At 48.0% G+C, this 14075-nt stretch overlaps 1 protein-coding gene across 2 annotated transcripts in view; it reads left to right on the top strand.

Moving 5' to 3' along the window:
• The window catches only part of ARK2C (arkadia (RNF111) C-terminal like ring finger ubiquitin ligase 2C), a 96949-nt gene that overhangs the window by 71368 nt on the left and 11506 nt on the right, over positions 1-14075 (top strand). Inside the window, exons 2-8 of one of the 2 annotated variants that reach the window (XM_028748245.2) lie at positions 1386-1677; positions 4048-4083; positions 5342-5467; positions 6556-6685; positions 9810-9914; positions 12387-12482; positions 13547-13653. In XM_028748245.2, coding sequence (XP_028604078.1) covers positions 1386-1677; positions 4048-4083; positions 5342-5467; positions 6556-6685; positions 9810-9914; positions 12387-12482; positions 13547-13653 — 892 coding nt within the window. The remainder of the gene's footprint in view (positions 1-1385; positions 1678-4047; positions 4084-5341; positions 5468-6555; positions 6686-9809; positions 9915-12386; positions 12483-13546; positions 13654-14075) is intronic. The other variant, XM_028748246.2, reaches the window with a different exon arrangement.

Raw genomic sequence — 14075 nt, 5'->3', positions numbered from 1 at the left:
CAACCTGATTGGTCTACAGGTGAATCCCGGAATTAGCCAATCACATGGGGGCCATTGTGTAAATAATGTATATAAAGCAGACATTCTGGGGGAACTTCCATTCCTCCTCACCGCTATGAGCTGAATAAAGAGCATGAAATCCACTCTCGACTCCGAGTATATTTCAAAGTGCTTAATCGAGGGAGAGGCAGGATGTTGGTAGTGGGTGCGGGGCTGGAAGTTGGCTATCAGCACGGTGGGCATTGCGCCCTTTGTTGGCGCCTAGGGCATGTGTATGCACAAGGCAGGAGCAAGGGCTTGGCACGGAGGGTGAACAAAATCCACTGTGCCAGCCCAACCCTTACTGCCACTGCTGGGTGGGTGTGGGGCACAGAGGGTTCACAGGGCATGCCCTGTGCCACCTGCCTGCGTAGCCATGCAAGGGGGGAGCCTGGTCAGCTGATGCCGCCGTTGGCGGGCACACTCCCCAACACTGACCGGATAACCATTCAGTGAGGGGGCAGGGAGTGCAGTGGCAAGGCCAGGCTGGGCTCTGGGGCCCAGAGACTTCTGACGACAATCAGGGTGGGGATCTGGGAACGACAACATCTATCTCGCACCCCCTCAAAATCACGTGCCCGGGGCTACGGGCCCGCATGCTACAGCCCTGTATAAGCATTTAGCAGAAGTTGTACAGCAGACTGAGTAGCTTTGCCCCACCGACTATGGTGAGACGTGTTGCGTTTCTGTTCAAAGTGAGTCGCTGTCTCATGAGTGTACCCTAATAATAATAATAATAATAATAATAATAATAATAATAATAATAATAATTTATTATTTATACCCCGCCCATCTGGGTGGGCTTCCCCAGCCACTCTGGGCAGCTTCCAAAAAAATATTAAAATACTGTAATACATCAAACATTAAATGCTTCCCTAAACAGGGCTGCCTTCAGATGTCTTCTAAAAGTCTGGTAGTTGTTGTTCTCTTTGACATCTGGTGGGAGGGTGTTCCACAGGGTGGGTGCCACTACTGAGAAGGCCCTCTGTCTGGTTCCCTGTAACTTGGCTTCTCGCAGTGAGGGAACCACCAGAAGGCCCTTGGTGCTGGACCTCAGTGTCCGGGTAGAATGATGGGAGTGGAGACGCTCTTTCAGGTATACTGGGCCGAGGCCGTTTAGGGCTTTAAAGGTCAGCACCAACACTTTGAATTGTGCTCGGAAACGTACTGGGAGCCAATGTAGGACTGTCAAGACCGGTGTTATATGGTCTCGGCGGCCGCTCCCAGTCACCAGTCTTTCGCACCAGCACTTGTGCACAGCTTGTACCTGGGCCCAGCATGACATGTGAACAAGCCTTGGGTTGCGCAGAGCACCTCTGACCGTCCTCCCGCCTTTTCCCTTCCAGGCGCTCCTTTTCAAAGGTCTCAGCATCCTCATGCTACCTCCTGCCGGCACTTCCACCTGGGCCCCCAGCCTCAGATTTCCACAGACTTCCCCCTGCCTCACGCCGTCCAGCCTCACATGGCAACCGCGCACCAGCACGGAGGCCCCCTGCACCCGCCCCTGCCGCCTCTGCCTGCCCTGCCATTCCAGGAAGTGACGGGACCCTCTTTCCTACCTCAGGCCCTTCACCAGCAATACCTCCTCCAGCAGCAGCTCCTTGAGGCCCAGCACCGCAGACTCATGCCTCATCCCAGGTGAGCAAGCATCTCCACCATCAGCCAAGATCATGGATGTCACCAGTTTGGGACATTCTAACAGCCAATGTCTTCTGCATGCTGTTGGACTCTTCTGAGCCCATTAGCCCCAGCCAAAGTGGCCAATGGATTGTGCGAGTTGCAGTTCTGCTTTTGCAATACACACACACACACCGTATTTTTCGCTCCATAAGACACACTTTTTTCCTCCTATAAAGTAAGGGGAAATGTGAGTGCGTCTTATGGAGTGAATGGTGCTGCGCAGAGAGGTAGAGCTGCGCAGCGCCCATTCAGTCAGAAGCCTGCCTGGAAGCTGGAGGAGGAACAGAAGGGACTCCTTCTATTCCTCCTCTCGCTTCGCAGCAAGGCACCTGTCCTGCGAAGCCAGAGGAGGAACAGAAGGGTCTCCTTCTGTTCCTTCTCCAGCTTCACTGAAGGGGCGCTGCGCAGTTCTCCCTCTCAGAGAGGGAGAACTGCGCAGTGCCCCTTCAGCGACGCGCCTGTCATGCGAAGCCAGAGGAGGAACAGAAGGGACTTCTGTTCCTTCTCCAGCTTCACTGAAGGGGCGCCACGCAGTTCTCCCTCTCAGAGAGGGAGAATTGCGCAGCGCCCCTTCAGTGACGTGCCTGTCCTGGCTTCTGCCTTAGCCGTGCGCAGCCTCTTCGGGCAGGGGGAGCCTTCATCCCGCTGCTCTGAAGAGGCTTGGCGCGGTTATCCCAGAAGCCAGAACAGCCACACGGTATCCTAGAAGCCAGATCCCTCTTGCTGTTCTGGCTTCTGGGATTCAAAATATTTTTCCCCCTTGTTTTCCTCTCCCCCATACTGGGTGCGTCTTATCATCTGGTGCGTCCTATAGAGCGAAAAATACGGTTTATCCCTGCATGCAGAAAGCTAGCACATCAGGGACATTATTTCTACCGTAGCCTTCTTCCTGATGCCTTAGCTCTCCGTGGCACCCTGCCTCCCCACCAGGGAAGAATGGGTGAGGGAAGATCTGCAGGAGAGAAAGATAGACATTGGGATTTCCTGCCTGGTGGATATTGCCGCCTGAGGCAGTTGCCTCACCTTGCCTCGTGAGTGGGCCGGCCCTGACTACAGCTCCTATCAATCCGTACCATTAACTAAGCTGGCTGGGGTTGTAGTGCGACAAAATCTGGGGACCTAAGGTTGAAGAATACTATTTTAGTCCAATCCCCTGCCAAGGCAGGGAACCCACTGCTGATGCATCCTTTCTTGCCCTCAAAAACCTTTAGCAAAGGTGGGTGGATTTCAAAGGCTGTAAGTTAAATCAGTGGAGGATGGGCTTATCAATGGCTGCCTACCATAATAACTAAGCATTGCTAGTTTTACAGCTGACACCCAATTTGTGTGTCATTCCCACTACCCACATAGGGCAGCATCTCCCCAAATGGTCAACTGATATTTGTTTTTAATTTATTTTTGCTCTTGAGTTGCTTTTAACGTTTTATGATTTTATTGTTTGGTTTTATATTTTTAAGTAGTTGCAAATCCCTGCAATTTTTTTTTTTTTATGATACAGTGATATATAAATAAATAAAATAAATGAACGCAAGCATGCAGCACCCTGCCCTTTCCCTGCTTCTGCGGCTGAAGTGGTACCATGTAGAAAAAAACAAACTTTACTACTTAATTCTGGTATATAGCAGGTCTGGGAGGAACTTGTTTCCCTCCAGATACTGATGGACTCTCATCAGCCACAGTCAGTATGGACAACAGTCAGGAAAGATGGGAGATGTTCCCCAACAACATCTGGAGGGCCATAGGCTCCTCATCCCTGGTCTAAAATCTCGAAACTCTATGCACATCAACAGTATACATAAAATGGGGTCAAACCACAGGGTGTCTGTCTCTAGAACAGTGGTCCCCAATCTTTTTTTGGCCATGCCCCACCTAAGCACCTCTAAAATCCTGACCCACCCCCGGTGACATATAATTCTTATTATTCAAAGAGCGAACTCCTGCTCACATGGAGGAAGCCTAAAAGGCCATTAACTTGGTGTAAACAAGCTTCCAAATTGCCCCCTTTAAAAATCAAATTGCCCCCTGTGGGGCATGTGCCTCGCATTGGGAACCACGGCTCTAGAGTGTCCCTGCTTGGCTAACCTTGAAACCACTGTCTCACTCGAGTACCGGGACCTTCCGTGTAAGCAATTTATATGTATTGCAGCCTCACCCAACCTCCAGATGTTGTCAGACTACAACTCCCAGCATCCCCAGCCAGCATGGCACAATGGTCAGGGTTGCCGGATGCTGTAGAACTTTGGGAGGACACTAGCTTGGGAAAAGCTGTCGTTAATACTTTGTCCAATCTGTGAATACACTCTGTTGACTCGAATGCTTTGTCTGCAGGTCACCATTAAGCTCTGTGCAGGCAACTGATCCAGGGTGAGTGAAGATGCGTGTGCATGCACGTGTGCATGCGTGAGTTGGTGAGGTGGGCAAGGAAGTGTGACTAAATCTGCAGGCACAGCCCTATTTGCATTCAGTATACTCAGAACATCAGAAGACATGGACCAGCCATGCTTTTTGCTTTCTGCTGTTTATGCAGGAACTCACTGCAAGCTCAGTTAATGGTATCACATCCCACTGAGCTTTGAATATAGGCTTGTGCATGCTTGACAGCCCTCCATCTCGCAGGGTTCCTGAGCGCATGATCAGAGCCAGTGTTCACACCATTGGGTTTGTTTTCACAGGCTGAATGTGTGTAGCTCATGAACGATGGGAAAAGGCAATATCTCAATAGTAGAGTGCATGCTTATCATGCAGAAGATCACATGTTCAATTCTGGACATCTCCAGTTATTTATTTTTTTAAATCCAGAAGCATAGCTCTCTCTCCCCTGCTGCCCCCCTCCCCCGGAGAGTCATTGCCAGTCAAAACAGACCAACCTTCACCAACTGTGCTCTAGTTGTTATTGAAACCCATCTCCCATCACCCAGCCTGGTCAAATTGTAGTCCAAGGGCACCCAGTTGGGGAAGGCTAGAGGGCTAGACAATACAGCCATACCTCATGTTACGTTTGCTTCAGGTTGCGCATTTTCAGGCTGTGTCCCGCGGCAACCTGGAAGTACCGGAAAGGGTTACTTCCGGGTTTTGCCGCTCGTGCATGCGCAGAAGCAGTGAATCACAACCTGCGCGTTCTTTTCAGGTTGTGAACGGGCCTCCGGAACGGATCCCGTTCGCAACCAGAGGTACCACCATCCTGGACAAGGGAGGCAAGAACATAAGAATAGCCTGCTGGATCAGCCCAATGGCTCAACTAGTCCAGCATCTTGTTCTCACAGTGGCCAATCAGATGCCTGTGGGAAGCCTGCAAACAAGACCCAAACACTTCCCCTCCTGCAGTTTCTGGCAACTGATACGCAGAAGCACTCAGTCTAGATGAAGAGCATAGCCATCATTGCTAGTAGCCATCAATAGCCATTTCCATGAATTTGTCATGGGTATAATTGCCTCCCATGGGAGCAAATTCCATAGTTTTGACCTGGCTGCTTCCTTTGACCCAACCCTGTGTATTCACAGACCCTGAATCAGTTGTCTGAACAGGGTTATCCGTGTTGCTTTGGATGCAGGATTCAGAACCTTGGGGGCGGGTGTCAAACATGAGCCTCTTTCGCTCACCTTTCTTCCTTTGACCCTGCAGGCGGACTCAGGAGCGTATCTCTGTCCAACCTCATCGGTTACATCCAAGCTTCGAATTTGGCCATCAACTGCAGACTCCTCAACCCATGGGCCCCCAGCCCAGATATTTAGCGGAAGGAACAGACTGGTAAGTCATTCCTTGCCGTGACAACTGGGGTGAAATCAGGTGTGGAGCAAGGTGGGGGCGATGGGAGTGGACCGCCCCGGGTGTCATTACCAAGGTGGGTGACATTTGGCGCGCCGCACGCCTCTGACTCCCGCCTACCCTGAGCCATCGGGGGAAGGGGATTAGTGGCACCACATTTTGCTGCTTTGTTTTGACAGCCCTGCGCTGCCTGGCTGCTGGAGGAGGCATGCAGGCAGGCTCAACAACATAGGCCAAGCATTCACTAAAAAAAGCTTTGGTGAATCCTTCCCCCAAAAAAGCTCAACAACTCCCGGCAATGACAATGGGTAGATCACAGCCAGTCTTTTTATACTCTGAGTAGATCACAGTCTCTTGGGAGTCCAACTAGATTTCAATGTGTGTGGGAGGGGGGATGGCAAGAAATTTTCCGTATCGGGTACCACCTGACCTTGCTATGCCACTGGGTGAAATAGAAGTCTTGTGATACCAGTTCCCGTGAGGAACGGTTGAAGGAGCTGGGCGTGTGTCTAGCATGGAGAATGGAAGACTAACAGGAAACATGATGGCAATGTTCAAATATCTAAACTACTGTGGTGGCCAGTCACATGTCGCTGGGGAAACAAACACCCTCCGTCTGCAGAACATTCAACAATGGGGGCCTGGGCAAGGGGGCAGGGCCAGAAAGGGAGCCAGCAATCATTTGCACATTCACTCCATAAGACACACAGACATTTCCCCTTACTTTTTAGGAGGAAAAAAGTGTGTCTTATGGAGCGAAAAATACGGTAACAATCATACCCTACTTTTTACATTTAATTGGCTTTGCTGTTTTCTCTTTCTCTTGACCACCAATGCTTCAAAACTCCACAGGGTTAACGTATATACCAACCAAACTCTGAACTATTTGGATGAGTCACCACGCCTCCGGGCTCATGTTCCTTCTATCCAGTGAAAGATATAAAAACAGCGTTAGCCATTGGGTTTGAACTCAAAGTGTATGTGTGTTGGGAAGGAGGTGGCGGAATGGGAGACTTTTTATAAAAAAAGGTTGCACAACGCTTGAAATTCGTATTTCTGCATCCTTCCAGGGATCTCAGCGTCGATGCTGGCCTAACTCACAACCAGTTCCAGGTCAGGCCAGTTCCACAACATTATCAGCATTACTTAGCGACACAACGAATGCAACATTTCCCCCGGAACACGTCCTCAACGCAGATGGTAAGCGAATCGGGAGTTGCTGGAGGCCAGCTTGAAGCCTGGCTTAGACTAACAGCATGGTAACCAGAACCTGGTGATGGAGCACATTCTCTGCATGCAGAAAGCCCCAAATACTATCCCTAGCATTTCCAGCTCAAGTGTGCTGGTCCCGAGGGTTAACCGTGCGGCGAGGTCTGAGTCCAGTCCAAGGTCGAGGGTGCGGTATGGAGGCTGTCCGTCAAAGCTGAAGCAGGGTCCAAGGCAGGGAGTTGGGTGAGGTCAGGAACTCTGGCAGAAGAGCAGGACAAGGTGCAGGCAGGAACAGGCTACCAACAATGTTGCTCCCGCAACCTGGGACTGGGGCTGGCTGACTTTTATCTGCCCCGAGGCATAGGGCGGCCCCTGTCCACAGGTGACTCGCCTCTCCTGGCCTGGAGGCGAGCACTCCTCCTGCGGGAACTTAGTTCCCTCCGTCTCTCTGCCCTGAGCCTCTGCAGCTCAGGAGAGGCTGGAGGGTTACCAGACCCAGAGGCAACCTCCTCTTCCCCTGACGGGGCTGAGAGTGGAGCACCTGCAGGCAACGGGTCCTCTATCCCCTCAGGAGCCAGAGCAGACTCAGCTGATGCCTGCACCTGAGGGTCCAGCACAGGTGAGGACCCTTCAGGCTCAAGCCCCAGCCCCGGCTCAGCTGGTTCTGGAGGCGGGGACTCCTGTGCAGGCTGGGATTCCTCAAGTTCAGCCTCCGAGTCCGAATCCCAGGCCTTCACATCAAGGCTCATTTGATCCTTGAGAGCCATCGCCAGTCAGCTTAGGCGATACCAGCCTATAAGGGCCAGTGGTCTGACTCTGCGTAAGGGCGCTTAATGAGTTCTTAATCTGTTCTTGGACTGCTTGAATGAATGATGCTTCCCAGCTTGGAAATACAAAACTCGGCAGCTCATAGGGCTAGCATCTGAATGTTCTCACCCGGCTCAGATTTCTGCCTCTCTCCTGCCCAAACCCCCCAGTTTCCTCTCACCCAATCTTCTCTTTTTGCTGCTTTGGTAATAGTGTTGGGATGGCAGGAGATACTACCCCATCTCTCCCCTTACCACTCTGTGAGCAGCCTGGCATGCAAGATTGAGCTGCTCACAACGCTCACCTCTGAGTTCTTCTCTGGCTCAGATTTTAATCTGTGCTGGAGAAGCACTGTATTTTGCGCTCTATAAGACGCACTTGACCATAAGACGTACCTAGTTTTAGAGGGGGAGAACAAGAGAAAAAAATCTCTCCCTCTCTGCTCAGCGCCTGCAAAGCGGCAGGAGAAACGGAGCCCCTTCCATATCTCCTCCCGCTTCGCTGAAGGGGTCCTGTGCAGAGAGGGAAAGCTGCGCAGCGCCTCTCCAGCAAAGCAAAGCCAGCAGAGCAAGAGGGATTGGTGCGCACTGATCCCTCTTGCTCTCCTGGCTTCAGCGAAAGCTGCACAGCCTGCATTCGCTTCATAAGATGCACACACATTTCCCCTTACATTTTAGGAGGGGAAAAGTACGTCTTATAGAACGAAAAATATGGTAGTCAACATCTCTCTCCTACCCTGCCTCCCTTGTGGGGGTGTCCTGTCCCCTCTTCCCATCTCTAGCACTGGGCATGCACCAATGCTTAGGAACTAAGCTACAGTAGCATTGGGAAACATAGTTTCTACAGTGCTACTGACGCATTCCCAGGAGGAAAATGCTCCGTGCCTTAAAAACCAGCATATCAGGAAAAAGTCTATGCCAGAACCCTTCTTCCTGACATGTTAGTTTTCTATGCGGAGGTGACAGGAACATTTAATCATGTGATTTCTCCATCTGCCATTTGGAGTGGTACAGTCCAGGGATGGTTTTACGACACAATCTGCTGTCTGTGTAGACCGGGCCTGAGTCACTGTCTGGGGGAAGGCAGTCAAAATACAGGCGTCTATCATCCCTGTCAGCTGATTGCTAGTTAGGAGCCGGCACTGTGGGAGGCAATTCTTTCTGAATGGATAATCCGACAGCTTTAACAGAAATGATTGCTGCAGCTGGTTGGGTTCTTTTACACAAGTGCTCAAAGAACAACTTGCATCACTGACTGCAGAATTGTACCCTAATAATCTGAAATAATGTTGGGTGATCCAATCTAGCAGATACCGTATTTTTCTCTCTATTACACGCAGATTTTTTCTCCTAAAAAGGAAGGGGAAATGTCTGTGCGTGTTATTGAGCGAATGTGGGGGGGTCCCTGGAGCCGATTAGGGGAGCGCAGGAACAAAAATCAGCAAAAATCAAATTGTGCGTTGCGTCGGAGAGGGAAACCTGAAAAGAGGAAGTTGCTGCTTTCCTGCATTCTGCCTCAGGGTCTTACTGCCCACTCGCTTGTGTTTCATTGCTGTGTTTGCTCAGACGGAACAAAGAGCAGGCAAATCCCCTCCCCTCCAGGCAAGCAGAGGGGAAAGCAGAGGTCTTTCCTTCTAATTCCTCTCCATGCTCCTCGCAGGCAGCCAGAAAACATGCAGGAGAGAGAGAGCTGGCTTCGGTTTGGGGAAACTTTTGCCTTTCTTTCCTCCCTCCAGTTAAATCCCTCTCCTGCATTCTTAGCCAGCTGCTTCTCTGCACACCGCTCGCGTGCTCCTTTTCCCTTCTGTGTTTTTCCTTCCCTCCCCACTTAAAATGTAGTTAAAAAGCATGGATCCACATGGATCCTCAGGATCTTTGGATTGGGCCACCCCAAATTCACCATCAGATCACATAGCAGCCTGCCCCCCAAAAATCACACACCCACTGTTGCCTGGAGCTGCAATGGTGCAAAAATGTGGTTAAAAAGCATGGATCCACATGGATCCTCAGGATCTTTGCATTAAGCTACCCCAAATTCACCATCAGATCACATGTCTGTGGCCACAGCATGAAGCACAAAAATGATACATCCACTGTTTCATTCAGAATTTTTTCCCTTGTTTTCCTCCTCTAAAAACGATGTGCGTGTTATGGTCAGGTGCGTGTTATAGAGCGAAAAATACGGTAATCTTCCTTTGAATTAACCCTTTTCAAAGGCCATTAAGTCTTATTTTGAATACTACTACTACTACTAACAAACTCTTACTTACTTACATACTTACTTACTTATTTTGCACAATGCCTCACAGGTTGTTCATGAAATTAGAAACTACCCATATCCTCAGCTTCAGCTACTTGCTCTTCAGGGACTGAATCCAAACAGACACACGTCCGCTGTGAGGGAAAGTTATGAAGTAAGTGCTCCCAGCTTGAATGACCCTCTGGACCTTTCCCCCTGCAGGATCTGTATCCATTTATTCATTCAGCCACTATGGCCTTACTCTCATGTAACAGTAAGCCATAAACAGGGCCGGCCCTATGATGAAGCAGAGTGAGGCAGCTGCCTCAGGTGACAGACACTGGGGTGTGGGGAATGGCCAGAGCTGTGAGTCCCCCATGGCTACTCTGTACTCTCTAGATTAGCCCGATGCCCTCAACTAAAGTGGAAGACATGTCCTTTCACCTGTATTGGAGTAAAATTCAACTCCCAGTCCAATTAGCTTCTGTATGTGCTTTCGGGGTTGGGTGCCATCTTGTCCTTTGCCTCAGGCAGCAAAATGTTTTGAGCAGGCCCTGCCAATAAATGATGGCTTATTGCAAACGAGTCGTGTGCTGATGTGCACTGCTGAATCACATCCACCCCCCACTTTCCTGTATCATGTTGGGAAGACACAAGTCAGAGTTAGGTGCAAATCAGCACTTGTGATTTGCTCACTCAAAACAAGCCACAGGCAGAAGCTCAGGTTTGTTCTTGACTTATCTCTCCTGGTTTGGATTTTTTTTTGGGGGGGGGGGGTCGAATGCCAAAGTGGGTATGATCAAAGTATAGAAGTGGGCATAGGGAGAACTGCCACTCTTAACAGCCACCTTCCCGAAGGCTTTGCAGCCAGCTATTCTACACTATTTTGTAAAGTATTAATGAGGCATCTGATCAAGATCTGTATTATGAGGCATCTGACCAAGATCTGTATTTTAAAATGAGCTTAAAAAGATATATTTGCAAATGTTTGTATCTTTCATGCCAGGCAGAAAAGCAGCTGGCTGAGTACTTTGGCAGTTGTTTATCCTCTTGAACAGGGCCCCACTGATTTATAGCAGTACTTCAAAGTTGTAAAAGGAAAATTACAGGCTAGGAGCAAAAGGTCATACTGGCCATACATATTACAGAATACAATGAAGCTGCAAAAACACTAATTAAGAGTTGGTAAATAGTAAGAATTATTGTGCCTCACATCAGACTCGAGCCACATCTTCCTAAGGTTAAAGGGCAAGAGCTAATAGGAACAGCAGCTGGCTTGAAATAGGAACAGCAGCTGGCTTGAAAGGGGGGTGTAAATTGAAGGGGTTGCTTTTGGAAACTGTTTTTTACTAAGTTCCTTTTCAGTTCTAAAAAGCTATATATGTTAATGTATGAAATATATTGGCTTAAATGTAAGTATGCAAAGGATTTAGAAAGTAAGAAATGTTAGATTCTTATGTTAGATTCTTATTTCATTGATGGTGTGTGAGAAGGTGAACCCAAGATCTCTGTTTAAGATGAAATTAAAAACCATGCACCATCTGTTTTAGCCATCTGTTTTGGAGTGAATAGGGCAATAGGGCAATAGGGCAAAGATGATCTGGTAATTAAGGTGCCTTGTCGAGGCAAATGTAAGATATATGGCTACTTGTCTGCCATTTATGGATAGAAGGAAATATAGTTCTTTGTCTCCCATAAAAGGTAATAGGAAATGGGTGTATCTTTTATGATTGGTTCTAGCAAACAGCCAATAGGAATTTCAACCAGGCTGATTGGACAGAGGCAGCCAAAGGAGGAGCAAGGGGGCTGGGCTGAGGAAATATAAGTGCTGGCCATCAGGGCTGGAGTGGGCAGAGCTTTGGTAACCATATACCACTGTGCCTATCATTTATTTGTCTGACAAATAAATTATTATTTTAATTTCTCTATTGCTGCGTTGAATATTTCATTCCAGCTAAGCGTTAACCACAAGCAGGGTGCTACATTAGTAATTGATTATTAAGTTTGGTTTTTGAAAAGTTTTAAAAATTAAATGAGCAATTTGAGGGGGAGTTTGGAGAGCCCTTCCCTCACAGTATCACAGGGTCAGTCAAGAATAATAATAATATAATAATATTAATAATAATTTATTATTTATTATTTATACCCCGCCCATCTGGCTGGATTTCCCCAGCCACTCTGGGCGGCTTCCAAAAGAATATAAAAATACAATAGTCCATTAAACATTAAAAACTTCCCTAAACAGGGCTACCTTCAGATGGAGAGGGGGGGAGGGAGGGAGGGACAGGGCAGATAGAAAGATTTGGAGGGGCTTTGGGGCAATAAAACCTTTTGGGCATTACAGTGCCACAGCAAGGAATCTAGAAGAGCAGTCAGTATTACACACACACACCTGATGCAAAAAATACTGAGTGAGATAAGACCAATTCATATCAGTCAAACTTCCTGTATATTCCCATTTTGAAAGTCATTTTATTTCCTGTGACTTTAAAAATAAACCTGATTGAAAGAAAACCTTCTTTGGACCAGTAAAGGACAGGGAAAGGGTGGGGAGATGAGGATTCTGGGTCTGCCATCTCAGATGGCTAACAGGTGGCTATTTGATAGGTCTCCTGTTCATTCCTTTCTCTTTCCTCCCTCTTTTCAGGAGCTTTTGCAACTGGAAGACAGGCTGGGCAGTGTGAACAGGGGGGCCGTCCAGAACACCATTGAACGGTTCACTTTCCCACACAAATACAAGAAGGTAAGAGTTGGAAGAACATCTCATCCTACCAGAATTGACACTTAGGCACTGACCATTCTTGGAGGCAAGGCTGATGCTGGCTACAACTTTTAAAATTGCAAAAGTAGATGAAATTTGCAGGCATAACAGGCGCCTTACCATCACTGGATTAAGCTTGACAAATCATAGGCAGATAACAACCAGTTTGTTGGTTTTTCCTACAGGGCATCTTCAAAAATTGATTATTATTTTTTAAAAAAGACAATCAACAAGTCTTTAACTTTTCATTTTAAGAATGAATGAACAGGTGTGGGTGCAACACAATCTTTGCCCTCTATGAATTTGCCTAAAATCAGTGGCTACCACATCTTGTGGTAAGGGTGTAAAAACAAGTACTGCCAAACGGTTTCACGCTGGATGACTCTGAATTCTAATATTCTGAAGGAAAGAGACTAAAATGTATTTTTCTGCCTACTTTATCTGTATCATCTATTTGTTCTGCGGGTTCATATGTACAAATCTGGGCTGCTTGGAAAGGAATAATAATAGTAGTAGTAGTAATGACAATAATTTATTTTAAGTATTCCCATAAACTCCTGCACTGACTGGTATTTTGTTATGAGGAATGGGTCTTAATGGAGGCCTCAGCTTCAGAGAGAACTGGTGATGTCTTTGACGTGTTACCTGTGTATGACCTTAAAACTCTTCGCTCCAGGTTGTGACACACACATCCATCAACCTCTCTTTCCCACGGAGACAGGCGGAGTGCCAACTAGATTCAACATCCATAGAGTTTTCAACAGGGCAGGTTTCCCTAAACTGAATGTGCCCAGTGAGAGCATTGGTTAAGCCAGGCATCCCCAACCTTTGGCCCTCCAGATGTTCCAGACTACAATTCCCATCATTCCTGACCAGTGGTCCTGTTAGCTAGGGATCATGGGAGTTGTAGGCCAAAACATCTGGAGGGCCGCAGGTTGGGGAGGCCTGGGTTAAGCTCTTTGCCATCTAAATCCCCACCTGCTCCTGAAGGCCTTGAGGTGGCCATCTTGTGTAATGCTGTGATCTTTCCTTGACCTTCTTGACAGAGGAGACCGCAGGAAATCAAAGCAGTAAAGGAAGATGGGGAGGAGTCGGACACCGATGAGAAATGCACAATCTGTCTCTCGATGCTGGAAGACGGAGAGGATGTGAGGTATAACTATTCTCCAAAGGGATTCCGAGTGAAATCTTTCTTATGTTCCTTCTCCATCCACCTCACCCCACCTCAGAGTTTCATCACTTTCATTCTTTGCTTGCTGGTCTGGGTTTCTATCGCAAACTCCCCCTCCACAACACAGATATATATTGCCTCTGAGCAAATCAAGACGCCGGTCCTCATGAACTAAACAACTAGAGGTCTATAACTAGGGTTGCTGATGGGGTTGTCTAGAGCACCTCAGGGCTTCTCTCTCATCTGAAGGCAGCCCTGTTTAGGGAAGCTTTTAATGTTTAATAGTTTATTGTATTTTAGTGTTCTGTTGGAAGTGGCCCAGAGTGGCTGGGGAAACCCAGCCAGATGGGCAGGGTATGTATAAATAAATAAATAAATAAATAAATAAATAAATAAATAAATTA

This window comes from Podarcis muralis, chromosome 11 (assembly GCF_964188315.1).
Source record: "Podarcis muralis chromosome 11, rPodMur119.hap1.1, whole genome shotgun sequence".
NCBI lineage: Eukaryota > Metazoa > Chordata > Lepidosauria > Squamata > Lacertidae > Podarcis > Podarcis muralis.
Note: the sequence above shows the minus strand (reverse complement) of the source record. Positions and strands in the feature narration are given on the sequence as shown.